The sequence below is a fragment of the Kogia breviceps genome, chromosome 3 (genome assembly GCF_026419965.1).
Source record: "Kogia breviceps isolate mKogBre1 chromosome 3, mKogBre1 haplotype 1, whole genome shotgun sequence".
In the NCBI taxonomy this organism is placed as follows: domain Eukaryota; kingdom Metazoa; phylum Chordata; class Mammalia; order Artiodactyla; family Physeteridae; genus Kogia; species Kogia breviceps.
Window position 1 is genome coordinate 34,407,636 of NC_081312.1, and position 25,460 is coordinate 34,433,095.

General features: G+C 46.0%; 2 protein-coding genes across 7 annotated transcripts in view; one reads left to right on the forward strand and one right to left on the reverse strand.

Annotated features, from left to right (window-relative positions):
- PIGH (phosphatidylinositol glycan anchor biosynthesis class H) overlaps window positions 1–25,460 on the forward strand; it is a 62,580-nt gene that overhangs the window by 35,422 nt on the left and 1,698 nt on the right. The window contains exons 5-6 of one of the 4 annotated variants that reach the window (XR_010839516.1): window positions 2,552–2,752; window positions 2,978–4,722. Coding sequence is in view for 2 of the 4 variants with exons in the window: in XM_067028306.1 (XP_066884407.1) it covers window positions 7,428–7,491 (64 nt within the window). In the remaining 2 variants the exon portion in view is untranslated. Of the gene's footprint in view, window positions 1–2,079; window positions 2,111–2,551; window positions 2,753–2,977; window positions 4,723–7,427; window positions 7,507–25,460 lie in introns of those variants that run through there. The other 3 variants (XR_010839517.1, XM_067028306.1, XM_067028307.1) reach the window with 3 other exon arrangements.
- Window positions 1–25,460, reverse strand: part of PLEKHH1 (pleckstrin homology, MyTH4 and FERM domain containing H1) — a 55,425-nt gene that overhangs the window by 27,714 nt on the left and 2,251 nt on the right. For all 3 annotated transcript variants that reach the window (XR_010839515.1, XM_067028303.1, XM_067028304.1), the window contains exons 2-4: window positions 19,148–19,306; window positions 4,516–4,578; window positions 3,462–3,611 (exon numbers count right to left, since the gene is read on the reverse strand). Coding sequence is in view for 2 of the 3 variants with exons in the window: in XM_067028303.1 (XP_066884404.1) it covers window positions 3,462–3,611; window positions 4,516–4,578; window positions 19,148–19,273 (339 nt within the window). In the remaining variant the exon portion in view is untranslated. The remainder of the gene's footprint in view (window positions 1–3,461; window positions 3,612–4,515; window positions 4,579–19,147; window positions 19,307–25,460) is intronic.

Sequence of the window (25,460 nt, forward strand, 5' to 3'; positions counted from 1 at the left end):
AGTGACACATCATTTTCCTCTACCAGACTAACACAATTTAAAAGTTTGATATAACCTTAAATTGTCAAGGGTGTTGGAAAACAGCCCACCTCATACAAATTGGTAAAGCCTCTTTGGGGAAAAACTTGATAATATTTGTCAACATTTTAAAAGTCCATACCACTGATCTAACAAACCCACTGCTTAGGAATCGTTAATTGCATTATTATTTGATAACGCAACAAAAACAAAAACCTCAAAACTGGAAGTAACCTAAGAGTCCACAAATAAGGGCTTGGCTAAATAAACAAAATGAAAATGGAACACTGCTCTGATACACAGGAAATGGTCACAATGAACAGTGGTTAGTGGTGAGGAATGAAAATGAAGGATGGGGATGGAGGAAAAATGTCATTTTATACCCTTTTGGTCTTTTTGTATTTTTTACTATAAGCATGTATTACCTTTACAGTTAAAAAATAAAGGTAAATTAGCACATGAGTACAATTCCCTCAAAATAATCAACAGTATACAGTGATCCCTTGGTATCTACAGGGGTATTGGTTTCAGGATGCCCAGCAGATACCAAGATCTGCGGATGCTCAAGTTCATTATATTGATATAACAGGGTGAAGCACAGTCAGCCCTCCCTATGGGTGGGTTCGGCATCTGCAGATTCCACCAACCACAGACCTAATTCTGCAGATATGGAGGGCTGACTGTAATATGCCCTTTTATATAATGGACCTGAGCATCCACAGATCTTGGTATCTGCGGGGTGTCCTGGAACCAATCCCCTGTGGATACCAAGCGACCACTGTAAAATGACTCAAAAGCAAGGTTTGTGTCTAAAGAACAGCAGCCTAGGAGAGAACAAAATACAGGCTTTGGTGATTTGGCTCTGCCTCTGAGGCTTATTTGCTGTAAGGCACTGGGAAGGCCACATCAGCCTCTGGTGATGTCATCTCTAAAATGGGCGAAGATACATCTCCCTTCTGAACTATCTTGAGGATGAAGGGACAGAAAGTGCACCGCACAGTGCCTGAGGCACAGGTAATCAACAAGTTCTAGAACGAGTACTAGTTCCCTGCTCTAAAAAGCATGGACTTCCCTGGTGGTGCAGTGGTTAAGAATCTGCCTGCCAATGCAGGGGACATGGGTTCCAGCCCTGGTCCAGGAAGATTCCACATGCCGTGGAACAACTAAGCCCGTGCACCGCAACTACTGAGCCTGTGCTCTAGAGCCTGCATGCCACAACTACTGAGCCCGCATGCTACAACTACTGAAGCCTGTGTGCCTAGAGCCGGTGCTCTGCAACAGGAGAGGCCACCACAATGAGAAGCCTGTACACTGCAACAAAGAGTAGCCCCTGCTCACTGCAACTAGAGAAAGCCCGCCCGCAGCAACGAAGACCCAAGGCAGCCATAAATAAATAAATAAGTTTATTAAAACAAACAAAAATAAATAAAAAGCATGGAGACAACTGGTGTACTCTCAGTTGTTTAGAGACCAGCAATAATGACTTTGGTTATACTTCTAGGGAAAAACTGCCTCGAAGTTGTAAGATGATGGAAATAAGCTCCAAACAAGGGAGTCTGTGGAAATGAGATGGGCATATGGAAATGTCTGACTCAGTATTTGAGAGCTGGTGAACCAGTAAGGTTATCTAAGGGTTTGCATATGGGCCACAGGCCAAATCCAGCCTTCCACCTGGTCCCTCCCTGAACAGCCCTGCCCATTCATTTCTGTATCCTCTAGGGCCACTTCCAGACTACAGCAGCAGAGTTGGGTAGCTGCAACAGAGACCATGTGGCCTGCAAAGCCAAAAATATTTACTACCTGGCCCTTCGCATAAAAAGTCTGCCGACCCCTGACCTAGTTTGATACACTGATATTTATGTGACTGTGGAAACTGAGGCCCAGAGGGTGAAATGACTTGCCCCTGTCAGTTTGTGCCACAGCTGGGGCTAAAACCAGGTCTACTGACTTGTAAAACAGCATTCTCTCTCTTCTGATCTGGACCTATTATTATTGTAAAATGATTTTTTTTCCTGACCTAAGTAAGCTTTAGCAGGAATCATTTTGCCCACCAATTCCCAGGTGCTGCCGCTTCTAACTATGAACCACTCAACAGAGAAGATAGGAATCTAAAATAAATGGGAGGGCTTCCCTGGTGGCGCAGTGGTTAAGAATCTGCCTGCCAATGCAGGGAACACGGGTTCGAGCCCTGGTCCAGGAAGATCCCACGTGCCACGGAGCAACTAAGCTCGTGCGCCACAACTGCTGAGCCTGCGCTCTAGAGCCCGCGAGCCACAGCTACTGAGCCCGCATGCCTAGAGCCCGTGCTCTGCAACAAGAGAAGCCACCACAATGAGAAGCCCACGCACCACAATGAAGGGTAGCCCCCGCTCGCTGCAACTAGAGGAAGCCCACGTGCAGCAATGAAGACCCAATGCAGCCCAAAATAAAAATAAATAAAATAAATAAATTAAAAATAAAATAAAATCAATAGGAAATTGATGAGAGATTCCATGTGTCAACATTCTATTGATATTTTCCCATGATTTTTCAGGAACACATGACGTCCCACAAAGGAAATGTTCAGTGACTGTTGATGAATGATTACGTATGTGCCCATGATAGTGGGAAGGCACCAGCAGGATTAGCTGGGACCTCCATGGAGAGTACACATGTGGAAAATTGCAAGTTGTCTGGCCATGCTGTGAGGTTTTCTGTCGGAAACAAAGGAGCTCTGGCACCAGGGAAAAGCTGGGTAGGTAAGACCAATGGCAGAGGGAAGGGAAAGAATTAGGATGAAGTTAATGGGATTGTGAAGGGGAAGCCGGGCCTAGGGGACTAGTGGGGCGGGGGGGGGGGGTTCCAGATGTCCTCTCCAGAACAAAGATGCTGACTGTGGCTGGTATACTGGGCAGTGACCTCTCCTGGGCTCCTATGCGCTTTTCAGAGGAGGTGGCAACTTTGGTCTCTGTCTACTCAGGTTCATGGAGAAACTTTGGCCGAGCAGTTGACCAAGGCTGATGGTCCAGCTCTGTGCTGCTCTGCTACTACATGTCCCACAGGTTGGCAGGGCACAAGACCAGGGTGGAAAAGGAAAAGCTCTCCTTACCAAACACCAACCTCAGGTCTGATACTGTACCCAGATTCCCTGAGTTCATTCTGCCGAGAGCCCTATGACGTACTACAACCCCTATTTTACAGATGCGTAAAACGAGAATCAGCGACTTAAGTAATTTGCTCACTGGTGCTAAAGGGGGGATTCAACCCAGATAAGTCAGCCTCCAAGGTCCCTTTCCCACCATATCCTCTGCCTGGCTCTTCACGCACCTTCCAATACATCTCCGCAAGAAAGAATAGTCTCGTGAGGGAGACAGTCCCCACCACTGGTGGCCCCAGCAGAGGGGCTCTGCTCAAGGAGCCGTGGGCAGCTGGTGCAGGTGCTGCAGAGGGGCTCTGGCACTTACCTGCTTCTCCAACTGTGCCTCCAGCCGGCTGATGAGTTCGTCTTTGCCCTGCATGGCATTCAGCAATTCTTGGTACTTCCGGTGCAGGCTGCCTGCTGAGTCCACATTCTTCAGATTGGACAATTTCACCTTCTCTTCCATCACACCCACCTGAAAAGTACCAATCGTCTCATAGGGTTGGGGTACGGTGTGTGAAATGTGCTCCAACATGGGATGGGATGGGATGGGATGGGATGCTTCCTGATGCCCCCACCTGTGACTCTCAGGTAGGGCCCATACCCAGGGCAGCTGGGGCCGATTAATTCAATGACCACTTATTAAGCCTCATCTGGGCAAAAGAAGGAATTGACAAGGAATAGCAGGGTGTAGGGCCATCTAACTCTGGGGGCCCCAGTAGGGACAAGCTGGGCAGGTCAAACAGCCCTGGAGAGGAAATGCTCCAGCTTCACTGTGGCAGAGACATATGCTGCTCACTGAATGTCCATGAACTTCCCGATACTTTCCAGCCCTCTTGGAGTTAGATGGCCATGGAATTCACTGCAGCCAATGGGCCTGAGTGGAATGACTCAGTCATTTCTGGGCTGAAGTATGTAAGAGCTGGCGCACAAGGACTCAGCTCTCTTTCCCTGCCATGGCAACCAAGGAGGCTGCATGTTCTAGCTGGTTCCACTGGAAGATGGGGAGCTCCATTACCTTGGATCCCTGCGAAGCAGAATCCCTGGCTAACCCTCAATGGAGAGGTACCATGAGTGAGCACTAAATGTGATAAACTGTAGACATGTCAGACTTCACTGGTTACTCAGCATAACCTAGCCTACTTGGACTAAGCCGCTCACCTGCTCACTGCACTGACTCTTACCCAAAGATTCCTTCAGGCCCACAGAAAGCCCCAGGCACCTTCATTTGTTCAGAAGGTCTAACACATGACTGCTGGTTTTCCTCGTCCCTGTAAGAGGCTTATCGGTGTGACGTGTCTACGTGTGTCCACGGAAAGGGTCAGAAAAGGCCAATGGTCACTTCCGCCGCACACTCCTGCCATCCCATCCCCGGTTACCTGGGTCTCCGCGTCCTCTGCTCTCTGCTCTGCCTCCAGCAGCCTCTGCTCCAGCTCCTGCATCTGTTCAACCAGAGAGGAAGGGGAGGTCTAGGTACAGTGTCCCTACTGTGAACAGGGCATCAAGGCAATGCATGTGAATTGTACAGATGTTACACACAGGCCAGGCCTAAACTGCCCATCTCAAGTGGCTCAAGGATGTCAGGGTAGAGAAAACTATAATTCAGAAAGACTCATGTACCAAAATGTTCATTGCAGCTCTATTTACAATAGCTAGGACATGGAAGCAACCTAAGTGTCCATCAACAGATGAATGGATAAAGAAGATGTGGCACATATATACAATGGAATATTACTCAGCCATAAAAAGAAATGAAACTGAGTTATTTATAATGAGGTGGATGGACCTGGAGTCTGTCATACAGAGTGAAGTAAGTCAGAAGGAGAAAAACAAATACCGTATGCTAACACATATATATGGACTCTAAGGGAAAAAAATGTCATGAAGAGGTTAGTGGTAGGACGGGAATAAAACAGACTTACTCGAGCATGGACTTGAGGATATGGGGAGGGGGAGGGGTGGGCTGTGATGAAGTGGGGGAGTGGCAGGGACATATATACACTATCAATTGTAAATTAGATAGCTGGTGGGAAGCTGCTGCATAGCACAGGGAGATCACCTCTGTGCTGTGTGACCGCCTGGGGGGGTGGGATAGGGAGGGTGGGAGAGAGGGTGATGCAAGAGGGAGGAGATGTGGGAGCATGTGTGTATGTATAACTGATTCAGTTTGTTGTAGAGGGAAAACTAACACACTATTGTAAAACAATTATACTACAATAAAGATGTTAAAAAAAAAAAAAAAAAAAAAAAAAGGATGTCAGGGTAAAGATTGCCATGGCAGCCCTCAGCTCCTGTATCCTGAATTTCTTGGGCAGGTGAAGAGCCTAGAGCTGCTGTCCCCTCTGCTGAGTGAGGAAAAGCCTAGGTCTTTCTCCCTGTGTAGGGCACCCGGGCGGTGGGGGGGGGGGGGGCGGGAAGCAGTACCGCCATCATTCTTCCTGAGGCATCCTCACCGTCACTCTTGTTTTCAGGCTCCTCTCCCAGACCTCTCTCCTCTCAGCACTGGGCTGCAGGTAGTGCCCTGCCATGTGCCTGGCATGGAACGTGCTCCCATGTGAGCCCCCATGATGTCGGATATTCCTTCCTACCCCAGAATGGCTCCCTGGCTGGGGACAAATACTTGCTCCCCTTCTTTCAAGGATGCCTCTGACTGCAAATGGCATTCACAGGTATCACCTCATTTGATTTCTTTAATCTTAAGCACATTAAAAAAAAATTCTATCTAGCTACCAGTCTGGAATCGTCTGCCAACTGGCCCAAGAAAAGGGACCAATGTTCTCATACACAGAGCCTCATCAGGGACCAGATCTAAGGTGAAGCCTAAGGAGCAGCCCACTAGCCCACGGCATCTCTGCAGCTTCGTGAGCTCACAGCCTGTTGAGTGAAGTGTGAGCTGGATTTCAGCTCCCACCCTCCCGCTGGTCAGGGCTCAGAGTGCACTGCCAAAACCTTACACCATCACGCAAAAGTCCTGCGGAAGCAGAGCGGAGTCATACATTCCATTCTTCTACCAAACGCCATGGGCCATGGCCTAGTCAGGCAACTGCTTCCTTCCCCGCCCTGCCTTGCCCCAGGGCAACAGGTATGCAGGAAAAATACACTAGAGGTATAACCTCCCAGCCTTGTCTTCCGTGAGGCTGTACAGGCCTTGCTTCCCAAGCTCCAGTCCAGCCCTCGCCCACCTTATCTCTGCAGATTTGGCCTTTTCTCTGGCTACTCAACCTCTCCCTTTGGCCTGGACCCTGGCTTGATATTTACCAGTGAATTTAGCAATTAATTTTTTCTCTTTCCCAACCTCTCATCTGCTCAGATGAAATGCTGCTTTCCCTCCTTGATTAAAAGATGGAAGAGAAGGAGCCCTCCAGCCTGGTGCTGGACAGTGAAAGGAGGGTTACCCCGGAGCAGTTCATGTTTTAGAAACTGGGGAAACTCTGTTCTCAGGGCCGCCTTCCCTCATCCATTTTTATTCCTCCTTGGGGTTGGGGAGAGACATGTTTTCAGTACACAGTCCCTTTGAAAGGACTGAGGATCCCAAATAAAACTCAAGATTTACAACTCATGCGACAAAAATGCCCCCTGGGCTCCCAGTAGACAGGACCATCTTTGACAGGCATTCCTGTGCTCAGGCAGAGGATGTTTGCATCTCTTCTTTCCTTCCTCTCCTGTGTTTAATAATCATGATGGAACCTCTTGACTCAAGCCTGAGAGAGTGGGTTGGTTCTGGCCAGACTCAGGCATCAATTACAGCCAGACGGCCTTTCCAAGATCATGACGTCCTTGGCCCTTTGTAGCTATGGGGGAGGTAACAGCATAGAATAAACCAATATTATGGTTATAGGGGTGGCTGCCTAGCACACAAAAAAATTCTACTAGGTGGTGGGGTTGGGGGGAGTGGTTGACACATAACCCATGACCAGGTTAGTACTATATAACCCTTCCCCCTTCAGCACCAGACCCGACTCTCTCCCCCCAGGAGTGAATCAGGTTCTCTCTCCCCAGGAATCTGAAATGTGGGATTAAGAGGCCAGAGATGAGAGCCAGGGGGCTGCACCAGAGAACGTACACAAACTTTACTAAGTCATGATTATTCGGTAGGTTCTTCAGTTCTCTGAGATGTCCCAGGCTCCTCCTAACAAATTCTCTGTTTGCTTAAGCTGGCCAGAGCTGGTGTTTCTGCCCTCATCAGAAACACCCCTAACTAATACAATTACTGGGAGCATTTAATTTTTAAGAATACAACGATGAGGCTTCCCTGGTGGCGCAGTGGTTGAGAATCTACCTGCAGATGCAGGGGACACGGGTTCAAGCCCTGGTCTGGGAAGATCCCACATGCCGCGGAGCAACTAGGCCCGTGAGCCACAACTACTGAGCTTGCGCGTATGGAGGCTGTGCTCCGCAACAAGAGAGGCCGCGACAGTGAGAGGCCCGTGCACCGCGATGAAGAGTGGCCCCCGCTTGCCACAACTGGAGAAAGCCCTCGCACAGAAACGAAGACCCAACACAGCAAAAATAAATAAATAATTTTTTTAAAAAAAGAATACAATGAAATACTGAATGGGAAGGCTTTGGATTCTTGACAAGTTTCCTAGATTAACCTTCATTAATTTACTTATTTTTAACTTTTTATTTTATATTGGGGTATAGCTGATTAACAATGTTGTGATCGTTTCAGGTGCACAGCAAAGCAACTCAGCCGTACATACACATGTATTCATTCTCCCGCAAACTCCCCTCCCTTCCAGGCTGCCACATAACATTGTACAGGGTTCCCTGTGCTCTACAGTAGGTCCTTGTTAGAGATTAACATTCATTTAGATCTGACATCTGCTCTGTAGCTCAGAACACATATGACTTCCATAGGAAACGATCATTCATATTCGTGACTTTACAGATGGAGAAACTAAGGTAGACGCACGAATAGATGTTATTTGAGTCCTACCTCCCACTTGGGCATTTCCATTTGGGTCAAGAGTGGTCAATAACACTGGTCAGAGGCAGAAATCACTCTGTCATGACAACATGGTGAGTATTTTACGCGCCCCCCCCCCCCAGATCTTAATATTAGACATACTTGAAGGTATGCTATCAGCGAAGCAGGTGGAAAGGAAGGTGCCCCTCGGAGCCTAGGGTCTCCTGCCAGTCTTGGCCCAACAGATACCTGGTCCTCCCTGCTGCTGACCCTCCAGCTATTCTTATCTTCTGGGCAAGGACACTCGAGACTCAAAGCGTTCTGTATTCACCTTTATGCTGGAGTATTCTCTTTGCTCTAAAGCGAATTTCTGAACGTTAAAGCTGTCTGGAACATCTGGAAGTTTTTTAAAGGAGAAGAGTACAATGACCATCTATGTATCCATCACTGTGCTCCAACAGTTACCAACATCCTGTCATCCTTGTCTGAAGAGAATATCTTTAAACATCCTGTTTCCCTCTGTTTTTATGAAAACACATTTTCTTCATTGCCACTGGAACGCTCCCAGGGGTGTCTATGCCGTAATATCATGTTTGGGGTTTTCAAACTCTTCTTTTAACCCCAGCATCAACACTTCTCATGATGGCAGATCATTCCTTATGCCCACTTAGAGGGCCACACCTGGACCTCTGAAAAGCTGAGCTACTCGCAGGCCCCCCTTATTTGGGTTCTGTTTCTCCTTTCAGAGGGTTCCCTAGGAACGTGTCCTCAGCTATCCTTTTAGTTTGTAGGTCTGGCTGACACACCAGCCAAGGCGGCGTCAGGTTTGGGCAGCTGACTTTTAGGCAGGATCTACTTTCACCAGCTGCGACTTAACCCGAGACTCGTCAGCCACCCTAGAACAGGCTGCAGCGACCTGATGAAACGCACTGGGCACCAACCTGGTATTCAATCCCCACGTCCACAGCTCCTTGTCACACTTGGTGACGCTGTGAAATACTGGCCCCGAAGGCAGCAGGCACCCTCTTGCGCTCCCAGCACAGACCTGCGTGCTGAGTGGTGTTCTGAGCCCAGAGCCACGCCAGGCTGGGTCTCAGCTATCCCTCTGAAAAGGGTTCAACGTTCTTACCACTGCTTTGCACCGGCTGGAGAGAACGGTACAGCTAAGCCTAAGGCTCTGGAGCCCGACTGGCTCCACCACGGTGTGGCTTTAGATAAATTCTTAACGTCTCTTTGCCTCAGTTTCCTCGCCACTTCCTAGTATCCACCTCCTAGGACTGCTGTGAAGATCACAGGAGATGCCTCATGTCAAGCTCACGTGCGCAACTTGGCACTTACTGAGCAGTTCGCAGCTATAAAAGCCACTTGCTGGATTTTCATATACAAAGATGGCACTTAGGACCAGGGTCAGCTTGCCTGGGACAGTCCAGTGGTCACCTGTCATCCAGAATAATTAGTCATAGAGCCCTCTTTTCTCTCTCCAAAGTGTCCCGGTTTAGATGATAAATTACCCGGCCATCCTACTTGTGATCCATCTACAGAAAGAATGGCTTTAAGCCAGCGGTTGCCAACTATCAGCCTACAGAGCATCACGAAAGACCTACAGTGCTGCGGGCATTTAGCTGACACAGATATAACTAAACAAGGCCACTTGCTATGTGTCCAGCACTGGTTAAAGCACTTTACATGCGTATCAACTCATTTAATCTTCATCTCAATCCTAGAAGGCAGGTCCTATTATTATCCCTGTTGTACAGATAAGGAAACTGATGCAGAGGGGTTAGGTAACTTGCTTAACGTCACACAGCTAGGAGGCGGAGCCAGGATTCAAACTCAGGAGGACTGGCTCCGGCGTCTATTATACTCTTAGCCACTGTGCCCCTCACATCCAAATCTCACGTCCCGTAAAAACCCAGATTCCACATGCAATCCCCGATTTCCAGCTTCTCCTGAAAACTCAGGAGATCTGGACACGTTAGGATTACATTTTCTCATGGCAATACCTGGCTTCCTCCTCAAGCTGTAGCACACTGCCCCGAATCCTCACTCATGTAAGTTTAGTTACCTGCAAGCCTTTGAGACCACAACCCCCAGTTTTAGCTGTTAAATGGTTCTAACTCTGTTGTAATCAAAGACAATGATTCTCAACTTTTTGGTTTTTTTAGTATCAAATCTTTAGTTCAATTGAAATCATATGCTCATTCCCAAGACAAAACTGGGGGGCCGCCCTGCTGTCTGAGTGCAGAAGAGGCAGGAAAGAAAGGACTCCAAGTCTTGTCTGTGGGTCCACTGCTCCCCACCCCCCCACACCCAGAACCCCCTCTGAGGCTCAAAGGGCTCAAGGCGTCCACTAGAAGGACAGGTGAATGGGCCCAAGGACATGGCCAGGGCAAGAGTTTGTGGCAGTAGATCTCACACCCTCAGGGGCATAAGGATTCACATGGAGCTTGTTACAGATTCCTGGGCCTCGACTGTCGAGGTTTTTATTTAGCAGGTCTGAGGCATGGACCCAGGAATGTGCTTGAAAAGAATATCCCAGGTGATCCTGATGCAGGTGGTCTACACACCACACTCCGAAAAAACACTAGATTGGCCGCCGAACACAAAGCAAGCATCCCAGGGCAGAGCCCCCATAGGCACAGGACTCTTCTCGAATGGCTTTATAGGAGTACAAAGCTCTAGCAAGACTATGGTTCCTGAGAAATACTATAGTGGGCCTTATTAAAAATGGGGGTTAGGAGAATAAAAAAATTTCTCTACACACGCACGCACGTCCGCACTCATACACAGTGAATAAAAGTTCTAGAAGGCGTCTACTCCCAAAGCAAATCGGATCCGTCAGCAAGGAGATCTGCTAAGGCTGATTCTGTGATGACTTTATGCAGATTTTATTTCCAAACTAGTCATAACAGCCCTAGTATTCTCCTTTTATAGTACCCGGCCTTTTCACAAATTCTGAGGTATTTAAGGATATGTTTTTCTGGGCCTTGTGTTCTATCAGCACGTTGTGAAGCTGGTGTCTAAACTGAATCACGGCCTCTGTATAATCCGTGGTCAGAGCAGGGAGGGGCAATAGTCATTGTTCCTTTGTTTAAGGGACTGAACTGAACCATTTATACACTCAAAAAAAAAAAAAGTCCTGAAGTACAAATTTTTGGTATATAAATATAAAACTGAGTTACTGTATTTCAAAACATTGGTTGGAGAAACTAGTAAGGGATTCTAGAAAAAGAGGAAGTGCACACAGTCCCACCGGAACAGGCCTCGGGAAGAGGTGCCTCAGTGAAAAATACTCAAGCTCAAAAATGACAGATGTTTTATTACATAATGTCTTCTCTTTAATAGATCCACTCAAATCCCTTTTGGAAGCAGAGAGGGAGTAAATAAATCAAAAAATTTTAACTTGTTTTAGTCCTAATATTGATGCCATGTATTCATCAAGATACAAAGCTCTTTTGAGGATAGACAGTATACTCCCACTTTTCTGATGGGAAAACTGAGGCACAAGTTTAGCAAGAATGAACAAAGTCCAAGGGACTTTTAATATCCAGATCTTAGAACAGCATCAGTTTTTTGTTTGTTTGTTTGTTTGTTTTAATTTTTTGCTGTACGTGGGCCTCTCACTGCTGATGTCTCCCATTGTGGAGCACAGGCTCCGGACGTGCAGGCTCAGCAGCCATGGCTCATGGGCCCAGCCGCTCCGCGGCATGTGGGGTCTTCCCAGACCGGAGCACGAACCCGCGTCCCCTGCATAGGCAGGTGGACTCTCAACTGCGCCACCAGGGAAGCCCTAGCATCAGTTTTTAGATTGATCTGACTAGCTCTGTGACTTCTTCAACCAAGAAGAGCGCTGGGGAAATGGTTCCCAAGAGCAGACAAGATGCGAACTCTAAGACATGAGCCATTCCCTCAACTTCTGTGCTGGATGAAAAGTGACCCACAGCTCACCTGGCTTTGGAATGGGCAGCCCGGGCAAGGGCACGTCAGACCGTGACAGGTGTCCCAGCGGAAGCAAGGTCTAGGGCTGCCTCCTCTCCTCCCCCTTTCTGCCCTCTATTACCCTGAGGTGAGGGATTATCCTCTCTCGAATGGCAATTCTGCAAGAGGGAGTCAGGTACGAGCAGACTGTGCAGTGGGGAAGGAGGAGGGCTTGCTTCCAAGCCTTAGCAGCCAGTGCGCAGTATCTGATCCCAGGCAGGGCCGGGGCCCTGGGAAACACACAGGCTTGGCCTGCCCTGTACGACCGCCTGCAGCGAGTGAGTGGCCATCCGTCATCCGGGCAATGCAATCTCCACGGGCGGCCGGGCGGGCTGTGCGGAACGGCAGAGTTCTGGGAGCAGCAGCAGAGACAGGGACCAGGGTCCAGCCCCGGCAGGAGCTCTCCTGAGAAACCTGGGTCATCTATTCCTGTGACCTGAAAGTTACCTTGACGTATTGGGGAAAACCTCTAATGAACTGTTGAACCTGGCCTATTGGTTTGGGGATGACAGCAGGTGACAGTCACAGCCCTGACACTGAGCAACATGGTGTTTACGGCCTTAAGGTTTCCTGCCAAGAGGTCCAGTGTCAGGCTAACGTCCCAGCCCTCTTCCCTACTTAAGTCTCCCAGCCCATCACTCCTAGTCAATATTTCTTTCTCTCCCCTCCCACACCGCCAGGCTCTTCTGCCCCGTGTCTATACACTTCTCCTTTCTTTACCCAAGTCACGCTCTGAGCCCCCAACATTGTTATGGGAGGGCATTCTGGTTACTTTGATGGTGAGCAAACACAGTCTGGAAGAGAAGAAGGGGCCGATATTATAGAAGTTCAACCTACCCAGACCCAAGGGGCTGTGGAAGAAGAAGGTGTTTGTTTATAATGTGTTTGAGGCCCCCTGGGGAAGAGAGGAGGAAGGCATTTAAAAACATTTTTCTATCATGAAATATTTCAAGCCAACAGAAACACGCAGAGAATAATTTTTTTATTCTTATACTTGAGAGGAAAATTCCTCGTGTTTATTATTATTTTTTAACATCTTTATTGGAGTATAATTGCTTTACAATGGTGTGTTAGTTTCTGCTTTACAACAGAGTGAATCAGTTATACATATACATATGTTCCCATATCTCTTCCCTCTTGCGTCTCCCTCCCTCCCACCCTCCCTATCCCACCCCTCTAGGTGGTCACAAAGCACAGAGGTGATCTCCCTGTGCTACGCGGCTGCTTCCCACTAGCCATCTATTTTACATTTGGTAGTGTATATGTGTCCATGCCACTCTCTCAGTTGGTCACAGCTTACCCTTCCCCCTCCCCATATCCTCAAGTCCATGCTCTAGTAGGTCTGTGTTTTATTCCCGTCCTACCCCTAGTCTCTTCATGACATTTTTTTTCTTAGATTCCATATATATGTGTTAGCATACGGTATTTGTTTTCCTCCTTCTGACTTACTTCACTCTGTATGACAGACTCCAGGTCCATCCACCTCACTACAAATAACTGTTTCATTTCTTTTTATGGCTGAGTAATATTCCATTGTGTATATGTGCCACATCTTCTTTATCCATTCATTTGTTGACGGACACTTAGGTTGCTTCCATGTCCTGGCTATTGTAAATAGAGCTGCAATGAACATTTTGGTACATGAATCTTTTTGAATTATGGTTTTCTCAGGGTATATGCCCAGTAGTGGGATTGCTGGGTCATATGGTAGTTCTGTTTATAGTTTTTTAAGGAACCTCCATACTGTTCTCCATAGTGACTGTATCAAGTTACATTCCCACCAGCAGTGCAAGAGTGTTTCTCCACACCCTCTCCAGCATTTACTGTTTCTAGATTTTTTGATGATGGCCATTCTGACCGGTGTGAGATGATATCTCATTGTAGTTTTTGTTGTTGTTGTTGTTTTTTTAAGAAGATGTTGGGGATAGGAGTTTATTAATTTGTTTATTTATTTTTGCTGTGTTGGGTCTTCGTTTCTGTGCTAGGGCTTTCTCTAGTTGTGGCAAGCGGGGGCCACTCCTCATTGCTGTGCATGGGCCTCTCACTATCGTGGTCTCTCTTGTTGCAGAGCACAGGCTCCAGACGCGCAAGCTCAGTAGTTGTGGCTCACGGGCCTTGTTGCTCCACGGCATGTGAGATCCTCCCAGACCAGGGCTCGAACCCATGTCCTCTGCATTAGCAGGCAGATTCTCAACCATTGCGCCACCAGGGAAGCCCCTCATTGTAGTTTTGATTTGCATTTCTCTAATGATTAATGATTTTGAGCATTCTTTCGTGTGTTTGTTGGCAATCTGTATATCTTCTTTGGAGAAATGAGAATAATTTTTTTAAAACATGTATCCACCATTCATCTTGGTCAAATCTTAATTTTTGTCATCTCTGCTTCTGCTGTTTCTAAGAAATGGACCACAACAGACAGTTGAGCCTCCAGTGTACCTCTCTCCAATGTTACCCCTCTCCTTCCAAGTGTACTTACCCTATGCTTGGCTGTGTTTACATTTTTGCCTCATTTGTACACACCCCTAAAAAACAGAGAATACTGTTTTGTGCAGGTTTTAAAACTTTATATAAACTGTATTGTTCTATATATATATCCTTCTGATCTTTTTTGTTCAGTGTTGGTTTTTGAGATTTATTGACCTTATACATGCAGCTTTACTTGACTCATTTTTAACTGCAATGTAGTATTCCATTGTACAAATACACTCAACATGGTTAGCCATCCCCCGTTGATAGACATTTAGAGTATTTCCAATTTTTCATGCATCGTTGCTGCAAAGGACATTCTTGTATAGGTCTATTTATGACCAATATATTTAGATTCTTTCTTTTTAAAAAAAAATTGAAGTACAGTTGGTTTATTTTTGTTGTTGTTGTTTTTTGTGTGTGGTACACGGGCCTCTCACTGTTGTGGCCTCTCCCGTTGCGGAGCACTGGCTCTGGACGCGCAGGCTCAGCGGTCACGGCTCACGGGCCCAGCCGCTTTGCGGCACGTGGGATCCTCCCAGACCGGGGCACGAACCCGCGTCCCCTGCATCGGCAGGCAGATTCTCAACCACTGCGCCACCAGGGAAGCCCAGTACAGTTGCTTTAAAATGTTGTGTTTGGATTTATTGCTACCACTGCATTTTGTGCTTTGTATTTACTACTTTTTTTCTATACTCCTTTCTCTCTTCCTCACATGGATTTAATAGACTATTTTCCATTTCCAGTAGCTGCTCTCCTGATTTGAAAGTTATATACTCTATTTCTATTTGTTATTTCTATTTTTCTAGACTTAAAATCTAGACTTAAAGACTGCTATTTGTTCCCCACGTTCTGTTCTCCACTTCTCTTTCATACGACCTCTGACTTTTAACAGAGCATATCGTTATCCAGAATAAAGACTACACTTTGCAATCTTTCCTGCAGCCTGGTATAACCACATGAATAAGTGGCCAATGGGACATGAGTAGAAGGAATGAAGGCAACCTTTGGCCTGTGCTATCAAAGGGAAGGAGTTGGAATGTGGACATGAGGGTGAACCACCTTCAAACATGTAGCAGACCTCCCCCCAGAGCTAGATTGCTTATGTCTGGAATGTTACATGAAAAGGAATGGATTTTTTTTTTTTTTTTTTTTTTTTTTTTTTGCGGTATGCGGGCCTCTCACTGCTGTGGCCTCTCCCGTTGCGGAGCACAGGCTCCGGACGCGCAGGCTCAGCGGCCATGGCTCACGGGCTTAGTTGCTCCGCGGCATGTGGGATCTTCCCGGACCAGGGCACGAACCCGTGACCCCTGCATCGGCAGGCGGATTCTCAACCACTGCGCCACCAGGGAAGCCCAGGAATGGATTTTTTAAACATATATACTACTTGGTCTTATCCTGCTTCCTAAATCTGAGGCTTTAAGTCTTTCACCAAGTTTGGAAACTTTAAAGCCATTATCTCTTTGAATCATGCCTCTCTTTCACTTTCTTCTCCACTTCTGGAATCTCCATAAGGATCCTGTCATTCTGGCAACCACATCTCAGCCTGTGTCTTCATCTCTCTATGCTGCCCTCAGGTCTACCTTTCTGTTCGTGAAGCCTGTCTCACGTGGTGCCTAACCTGACATTAATCTATCCACTGAACATTTAATTTCATTGCAAACATTTTTTATTTCTGGCAGTTCTATTTGGTTCTTTTTCTCATCTTTTTGGGTGGTGTCTTGTTCTTGTCTTGTATTTTCAATTACTTTATTATGTCTTCAATAATTTTTATTGGTGGGGTGAGGCATACCATGCAGCTTGCAGGATCTTAGTTCCCCGACAGGGATCGAACCCAGGCCCTCAGCAGTGAAAGCACAGAGTCCTAACCGCTGGATCGCCAGGGAATTTCTTTTTCTTTTCTTTTTTTTTTTTTTTTTTTTTTTGCGGTACATGGGCCTCTCACTGTTGTGGCCTCTCCCATTGCGGACCACTGGCTCTGGACGCGCAGGCTCAGAGGCCATGGCTCACGGGCCCAGCCGCTCCACGGCATGTGGGATCTTCCCGGACTGGGGCATGAACCCGCATCCCCTGCATCGGCAGGTAGACTCTCAACCACTGCGCCACCAGGGAAGCCAGGGAATTTCTTTCAATAGTTCTAAACGCATTGATTTAGTGTTGCCAACAGTTCTATTATTAGAAGTTCTTGTGGTGATCGAGTCCAGTTGTTTGTTGCATACGTGGACTCTCACTCACTGTGGGTTATTCTCCCAAGTATTTACTCATTGTGGATCATATGTTGATCTTCACTAAGGACCTTTTTTTTTTCCCTCTGGGGATCCTGTGTAATCAGGGCTGAGGTCTTGTTCCTCCAGGAGAGGTTCTGTGTCTGCTTCTACAGGGTCTCTGGGGGTATCTCTGGCCCAGAACTTCAGGTTCCTAATCCACACAGATAGTATAAATTCTCATGTTAAACCACTATATCATCAGGCTCTCAGGGAACAATTTTCATTTTCTTTATTCTTCTTTTTTCTGCCCAGAGCCTTGGCTAAGTATGAGAAGCTGTTGTGTTGTCTCCCTGTGCTGGTGGATGATTTTCTTCTCCTTGTCCACCTTTTTATTTCGTGTAAACTCCTTTGATAGTCCTGACTTTACCTGGAAGTTTCAGTTTCAGCTCCAGCCTCCAACTGGCCAGACCTCATCTCTGTCTCCACAGATGTTAAAAATCAACCTTGAAAGTTTCGTTACTAAAGGGAGGTCACACTCACCCGTCCCAACTCAGCTGCCAGTGTTGAATTCCACTCTGGTTTTTCCTCTTCATTTTGCCCCCTGAGGATTCCTCTTAATTTTTTAGTACACAGCTCTGCACTTAGAAGGATACTTTAAATATTTAATCTAGTATGAGTAGGTGTCTCATGGTGGTCATTTTTAGGTTATTACTAGAAACAGAAGTCTCCTGGCTCTGAGATGTGCTTTAGACCAGCTGTCTGAATCAATCCCTTCTTATCCCTTCCTTCCCTCACACACCTCCAATTTCATACACAAGACAAAGTTCTCAAATTTGATAGGGTACAAAACCAACTTCTGGGCACTTCTGAAACATACAGATAATTAGCAGCACGAGACTTGGAGCAGGAGGACTGGAGTGGGGTCCAGGAACGTACATGGTTAACCAGCACTCTATCTTTCTGGCATAGGGGGACCCAGGACCACACCACTGTCTAAGGTTTATTTCCCTTTCCCCGAGGTGGCTGAGTTCTACTAGCAGTACCTGAACCACACCCAAAGGAACCCTGTCGGCCTCCATTCTGCAAAGCCTGAACTAGGAGACAGCAATGCCAACACACCCAAGGTTCATGAATTCTAGTCCAAGCTAGCCCAGGGCCACTCCCCTTAGCAGTGGAAGGGCAGAGGTGACATCAATGACTGGTCTTCCTGGACTCCAGGTTGTGGGGTTGTCAAGAAAACAGATCATTTATGCAGGCTTTATTCATCAAGACTTTGACATTACTTAGAGGTGGACAGAATTTTACTTTTGTACTAGGAAAGAAGGTTTTACTAGCAGATGGCTACTGTAAACAAAACTATAGACAGAATGGTTGATTCAATTAAGATATATATTTTTTAGTGTAGGTTGCCACTTTCTAGATGGGTTATGCTCCAAAATGCCTCTGAAGATAGCCATATAGAATGTATCTTCCCATGGAAACATTATGAATAACGGTCAGTTTCCCAGCCCAGCCCACCCAAACCTGTAAAGATAATAACTGTTCCCATTTAAAACTGATTCTATGCCAGAACCTTTATATATGTCATCTGATACAATTCTCAAAATAATTCCGAAAGGTAGACATTTGTGTCCCTGCCTGAGAAGTGAGGGGACTTGCCCACTGTCATGTAGCTAGGAAGTGGCAGAGCCAGGCAGGTCTGGCTCCAAAGTCTGTATCATTGTCTCCAGAAACCAGCCTGCCTTCCACAGCTCAGCATCTTAACAGAGGGTGAGCAGCAGGGTGGGGATATCCATTCTTCTCTCCTAAAATATCTTCCTTCCCCACATTGAGGAAGAAATGTTAGGGGAATAATAGAACCTCCACTGTAGATACACGTGACTCAAGAGGTGATGCACGACCATGAAGATCTGTATCATTTCTTTAGTGTGTCATATGGAGAAGCAGAGCAGGAAAGGATGCAGGATGACAGATTAGTCAACTGCTTAGAATTTGGTCTTTGAAAAAACAAAGTACCTTGGGTTTCATTTTACAAGAATGGAAAGCATCTTATTAAAAGTTCACCTTCTTGCAACAGAGAATAAATAAGCCCTGGAGATCTAATGCACAATATAGTGAATACAGACAACAATATTGTACTATAGTCATCAAACTTGCTAAGAGACTGGAACTTAATTATTCCAACCATTAAAAAGAAACGATAATTATGGAATATGATAGACGTGCTAATTACTGCTACAATGGCAATCATATTAAAATATATAAATGGATCCAATTAACATGTACGCCTTGAATTACACAATGTTATATGTCAAATATATTTCAATCTATCAACCAATCGATCAAACCGCTCAGAAAAAAAAGAAAAAGAAAGTTGGCTTTCCCCAACTCTCCCTCTCTGACAGTGACCTCTGCAGGGACATTAGAGGCTGCCTGCTCTCCAGGACTCACCTTGTCGGCCAACAGCTCCCTTATCTTGCTGGCCTGCAGGCGGAACCGGAAAAGCTGGCTTTCCAGGGCCAGGCAGCGCCTCTGCCAGTCCACACTGGTCCGCGTCTCCACCTTGAGTTCTGCCATGATGGAAGCGACTTCTGGAGATTCCAAGGAGCCCTGAGGGCCAGCACACAGAGAGGGGAAAAGATAAGTAAGTGTGTGAGGAAGAGTTCTCTGCGGAAAGGAAGAGGAGACCAAAGGAGGACAGAGGAAACAGGGCAGGGGAAGGTAAGTGAGGCTGGCTCTCCCTCTGTCCCATGGCCAGCTCTCTGAGCTCAGCATGTCCCGTTCCATCAGAAAGTAGCTGCGCAACCTTAGGAATTCACAAAACCCAAGAAACCGCAAGGAGAACCTAGTCTCATTGTTACAGAAGTGAAAAGTAGGGCTCATTTGTTTTTCATTCAACTATCCATTTAACAAAAATTTATTCATTCAACAAACATCTATGTGCCAGACACTGTTTTAGGCACTGGAGATGCAAAGGGAAATGAGAGAGGTCCCCTTGTCTTTTTGAAGAACTCTTAGTAAAGTCTAATTGCAAAATTACAATGTAGTCACAATTGCTAATCAATATGCAGATAAATGGAAGCAGAGAAATGGAGTGGACTATGCTGGGGGGAGGGTGATTAGGGAAGGCTTAAAGTGGGTCACAGATTCATCCATGATCACGTGGCTAACCGGGGTATAGGCTCCAGGTGGAACCCTGGTTCCCAGTTGAGTACTGATTCTTTACAACGATATAGATTTTAGATGGGAAAAAATGGAACAAAAATGTAATGCTTCAAATTTCCTTGACAACTTTCCATTTAGTTGGGATTTCATATATTGTCATCAAATCATCCTGTTTTGGAATGGATTCTCACTCTTTCCTTTAAGTCATAAAATGCAAACCAGAAAATTGGTAGATATTTTGCTGTAGCCTCCGGAGAAAACCACAAGTCTTTAGAAAACACTTTAGACAAATTCAGAACAAGCCAAGGAGACACCTATAATATTTCCAGGCAGGGGAATTTACCCAGATGTCTCCTGAACATATTTTAGAGAAAAAAAACCTGGGTCGGGGATGAGAAAATGAAGAAGGATGTATGAGCGTGTATGAGAAGGGAGACACAGGTGCAGAGGGGGCACAAAGCAGAGAAGGGCCAGAAGACACATCCACCACCAGGACTTTTTAAATCCCCCTTCCAGGTGCTATTAATAATTATGTTTGGCAACAAACATAAATTTGGTCTGTCCCAAACCATGACATATGGTCTCCGTACTATCAGGTGATTTTAAAGAATGATTGTTAATTTTCTAGATTGATACCTTATTTTTAATTTTTATTTATTTATAATTTTTTTAAAATTTATTTATTAAAAAAAATTTTGGGGGGCCACGCCATGGGGCATACAGAATCTTAGTTCCCCGACCAGGGATCGAACCCATGCCTCCTGCATTAGAAGCATGGAGTCTTAACCACTGGACTGCCAGGGAAGTCCTATCTATCTATCTATCTATTTATTTATTTATTTATTTATGGCTGTGTTGGGTCTTCGTTTCTGTGCAAGGGCTTTCTCTAGTTGCGGTGAGTGGGGGCCACTCTTCATCGTGGTGCGCGGACCTCTCACTGTTGCGGCCTCACTTGTTGCAGAGCACAGGCTCCAGACTGTGCAGGCTCAGTAGTTGTGGCTCACAGGCCTAGTTGCTCCGCGGCATGTGGGATCTTCCCAGACCAGGGCTCGAACCTGTGTCCCCTGCATTGGCAGGCAGATTCTCAACCACTGCGCCACCAGGGAAGCCCTATTATTTTTAATTTTTTTAATTTTTATTTTTTTGGCTGCTCTGTGCAGCATGTGGGATCTTAGTTTCTCGACCAGGGATCAAATCTGCGCCCCTGCAGTGGAAGCAGAGAGTCTTGATAGTATTTTTTAATGTCATCTGTCAGAGATACATACGGCTTACAGGTGAAATGATAAAACGCCTCGGGTTTGCTTTAAGACATTTCACCACAGGAGGCGAGGAGCTGCAGTGGAGGGAGATACATGCAATAAGATTTGTCAAAATGATGATAATTTTTGAAGCTGGGTGATGTTTGTACTGGTCTCTCTACTTGAGTATATGCCTAGAATTTCCCATAATAAAAATCTGTCATTAGAGAACAGACTTGTGGTTGCCAGAGGGGAGGGAGGGAGGGATGGACTGGGAGTTTGGGGTTAGTAGAGGCAAACTATTACATTTAGAATGGATATACAACAAGGTCCTACTGTATAGCACAGGGAACTATATCCAATATCCTGGGATAAACCATAATGGAAAAGAATGTAAAAAAAGAATGTATATGTATGTATAACTGAGTCACTTTGCTGTACAGAAGAAATCAGCACAACACTGTAAATCAACTATACTTGAATAAAAAAAAAGAAAGGTTAAAAAAATTGTCATTAAAAAAAAAAATCTCCTTTCCCTTCTTCAGGAGCCACATGGCTTCAGAAAACCCAGCCACCTCCCGTATGTCACTAAAATTACCCTGGAGCATCAGTGAGCCTGTCCTTGATAGGTTAACCACCAATATTGCTTCCCACCCCACATCTGACTTTTACAATATCATTCTCCCATTATACGCAACAAACAGTTATTATTTATTGAGTCTTTACTATATGCCAGACACGTGTGGCCTCTTTAATTTTCATGAGAACCCATGAGACAAGGAGTGGGCACCAGTCCACACTCTCAGGTGAGGACACAGAGGAACAGAGTTCTGTAGCTGGTAAGTAGTAGGGCTGGGATTCTCATTCAAAAATGCCTGTTTTTAGCTACTGTGCTCCCTACCCATCCAAAAACGGCAAACAATGTTGATTTCACAATGAGTCGGGTGGACTGTTAAGAATGAAATATTTTATAGGGTCTCTCAGGATCCTTGGCACTAAGGCAAACCTATACCCCAGATTTCCCAGGGTACCCTGGTCTCAAATATTCTGACGCTTTAACCTCCATAAGCACAGACATTTATCATGTGTCCTGACTTTTTGTTTAAAAAAATAGGGTCAGTAGACCTGTAGAGAAAGGCCCAACAATTAAACCACTGACGGGTCAGGTGATGGAATCTTTCGGTTCTGGGCTGCTCAGAGCACTGGACACATGACCTCAGTCAGCCCTGCTCTCCCAGAACTGTCATCCCAAACAATCCGACATTGTGACCTCCCAGCAATCCCCACCTCAAAAGACTGGGACCAACTGGAACGGGCAGGAAGACAAAAGACGAAAACAAAACATGACCTTCTCTGAGCTAAGATCACAGCTGAAAAGACACAACAGAACCTTGTGGGGCCTCCACAGAAGACCCAGAGGCTTCATGTTTGGTTTTCTTTGTCCTTTAAGGGGATTTTACTTTCCCTGCATAATTTAAAAAAAAAAAAGTGGCAGATCTGAAGGTAGGACCTTGGAGTCTTGCAACCTAGCCCAGGGCTAAGAATTAGCAGTAAAAGCACCCAAGTAAAACCAAAGGGCAGGGGAAACTCAATCCTTTTGTGTTAAAAAAAAAAACTTTGGTGAATGTTAATTCCCTCTTATTGACTGTCAAAACTGTAGCTCAGATTCCACTGGGAGAGTGGAAACCCAAATTATCAAAATCTCCAGGGACTTTGGAAATAAGATATGTCATTGGTCTCTGCCTCGCTGTGACACCTGAGATTATACCTAGTCTGTAGGGAGCACTTTCCCCAATCCAGCATCCTCATGACATCAAGGTTTTGAACCCATCAAGTGCTCTGCTTAATCCTCTCCCTGCCTTGGGGATGCTGGTGAGGGAGCTGGCACTCTTGTTAGGCTTGTCTCGGCATGCGAAGAGAGCTAAAAGGTTTCTAAATGGATCTGGAGCAAGGTGCCTGCTGCCAAGCCAAGGCCCAGAGGCTCTTCCGACAGAAGCAGGTGGCCAGAGCTGCAGCTATATAACACAGGATGTTAAGGGAAGGTACCAGTAAGATGAACCTCAACTGCTAAATCACCTTGCACTTGTACCTCCCATAAAGATGCACAAGGATAAGCAGAAAGAACTTGCAGAACGGTCCTTGACTCGTCAAAGCATTGCTTTTTCAGGTGTTATTTCTCTCGTTACCCTCTGGATATCCCTGAGATGGAGGACAAGTGATATGATTCACACTAAACAGATGAGAAAACTCATCACATCTGTGGCTTGCTTAGAGACACACAGCCAAGTAGTATCAGAGCTGGGCCAAGAATCCTGATCCCCCAACATCTAAAACTGTCCTCTTTCCATGAAGATGCTTCCGTAGTGGTGGTAGGGTCTTATGCTACCAGGCTGGCCTAATGCACATATAGCATTAATGTGTTGTGCTAGGTGAGGAAATGATATACGGGATGTGAACTGGGGGCAAACCCCAGCTCAATGGTTTGTTTCACATTTTATTCTGGAAAGCTTCAAACATACATACGCAGGGAGAACAGTACAATAAATCCCCTTGTGCCCTCCAGCCAGCTAATGAGCACCAACTCATAGCCACTCTTTTGAAAGCCAGTTCTCTTGATCCCCACTGGTGCCCAGCATGCTAAACTGCTTGGCAGGCAAGAGTCAAACGGTTGCCATGGCCTTGGCACCTACTTTGGAACTCCCTAAGCCCTCCAGCACCCTGGACTGACACGGCCACAGAAGTCAGCAGAGATATGCCTCAAGAGGCAGGGGCTGCAGGTAGGACCGTGGTGAAGAGAGGGCACAGGACATTGTTAGGTAACTTCAGACTCTAGCCTGTCTCAGAGAAAACGCAAACTTGATCTGGGATAGCTCTGGCAAGTTTAGGGATTTGACCAGAAATCGACAAAATGCTAAAATTAAATTTAATTTAACCAACTTTTGTTAAGTGATTCCTATGTGTGAGGTTGGGCACATAAAGATGAGCAAAGATCCTGTGGCCTGTGAGGCTCAGGTCTACAGTCTGAATATCCTGGGACTTTCCTGCAAAGAGGGCCAATCAGCACAAGTGCCTAAAAGAGAGAGGTCAGAGGTTACTGCAGGAGACATCAGAAGGTAACAGGGACTCTGTTCTGGGTACAGTTTCCACTAGGCTCTCCTCTGTCACCTCACTGTGGCTCACTCTCTGAGCGCAAGCACCTTTTGTCATTCCCACTTCGAAAGTGCTCCGTAGATGAGGCTAAACACGTGCCCAATGGTGGGCAAGTAAGAGTTCTGCGCCCCCTTTCTGGGGTTGGAGCCGGGGGGAGGGTGAGTGGACACAGGGGCACAACTCCCTCCATCTCTCACTGTCAAGTGATCAAGCCAACAACATGCATTTAACCTCTTTTGGGTGCTGAGTAAGCATCACATTTCACAACGTTGGGAGAGACAGGAAAAGGTGAGCATGTTCAAGCCTTCTGGGATCTAAATACCAAAAGGGGCTAAGAGAACCACGAAGAGAAAACCAATAAAGAGAAATGGCAGAGTGTAGTACATAAGATCCTGAGTTCTGGCACCAAAGAGACCTGGGTTTGAATACTGGCTCAAGCACGAATTAATCCTGTGACCTTCATGACCTTCGACCATTTGCTTAACTTCTCTGAGCCTATTGGAAATTGAGGGCAATAATATTTGAAAAGGAGAGCCATAATATTAGGTGGAACCATATGAAACTGTCAACATTTAACCATTTTTTGACCTTCGAAAATGGCAATTTCAAAGACCACACTATGTGGGATTTTTTTGAGAATTAAAGGAGGTATTACAAAAGCCTGGCATTCAGGAAGCACTCAATAAATGACAGTTACTATCAACAAACAAAAGGCAAACCCACAGTGCCCTGGGCATAGTGGGAGATGCAGCCCACAGACGTGCTCACCACCAGATCAGAGAGGAGGTAAGGGGATTTTTAAAAATTATTTTCTCTCTTTATTTTTGAATATTAAGCAAAAGAGTATATGGTGCAAAGTAAGGCTTCTTCCCACCCCTGTACTCCAGCCATAGTTCTCCCCAGAGGCAACTACTGTTATGGGGATTTGTGTCTTTCAGTGCAAATACGAGCTGTTCAGTGCATATACGAGTGTTCTCATATACGATGCACACACATACACACACACAAATGGTGGCACACTATACACGCTGTACTTAATATCTCAGAGAGTTTCCTACATCTATCTATCCCATTCTCCCTTCATGCTTTTTCAAAAAATTATTTATTTTATTTTTGGCTGCGTTGGGTCTTCGTTGCTGCACGTGGACTTTCTCTAGTTGCAGCAAGCGGGGGCTACACTTTGTGGTGGTGTGTGGGCTTCTCATTGCTGT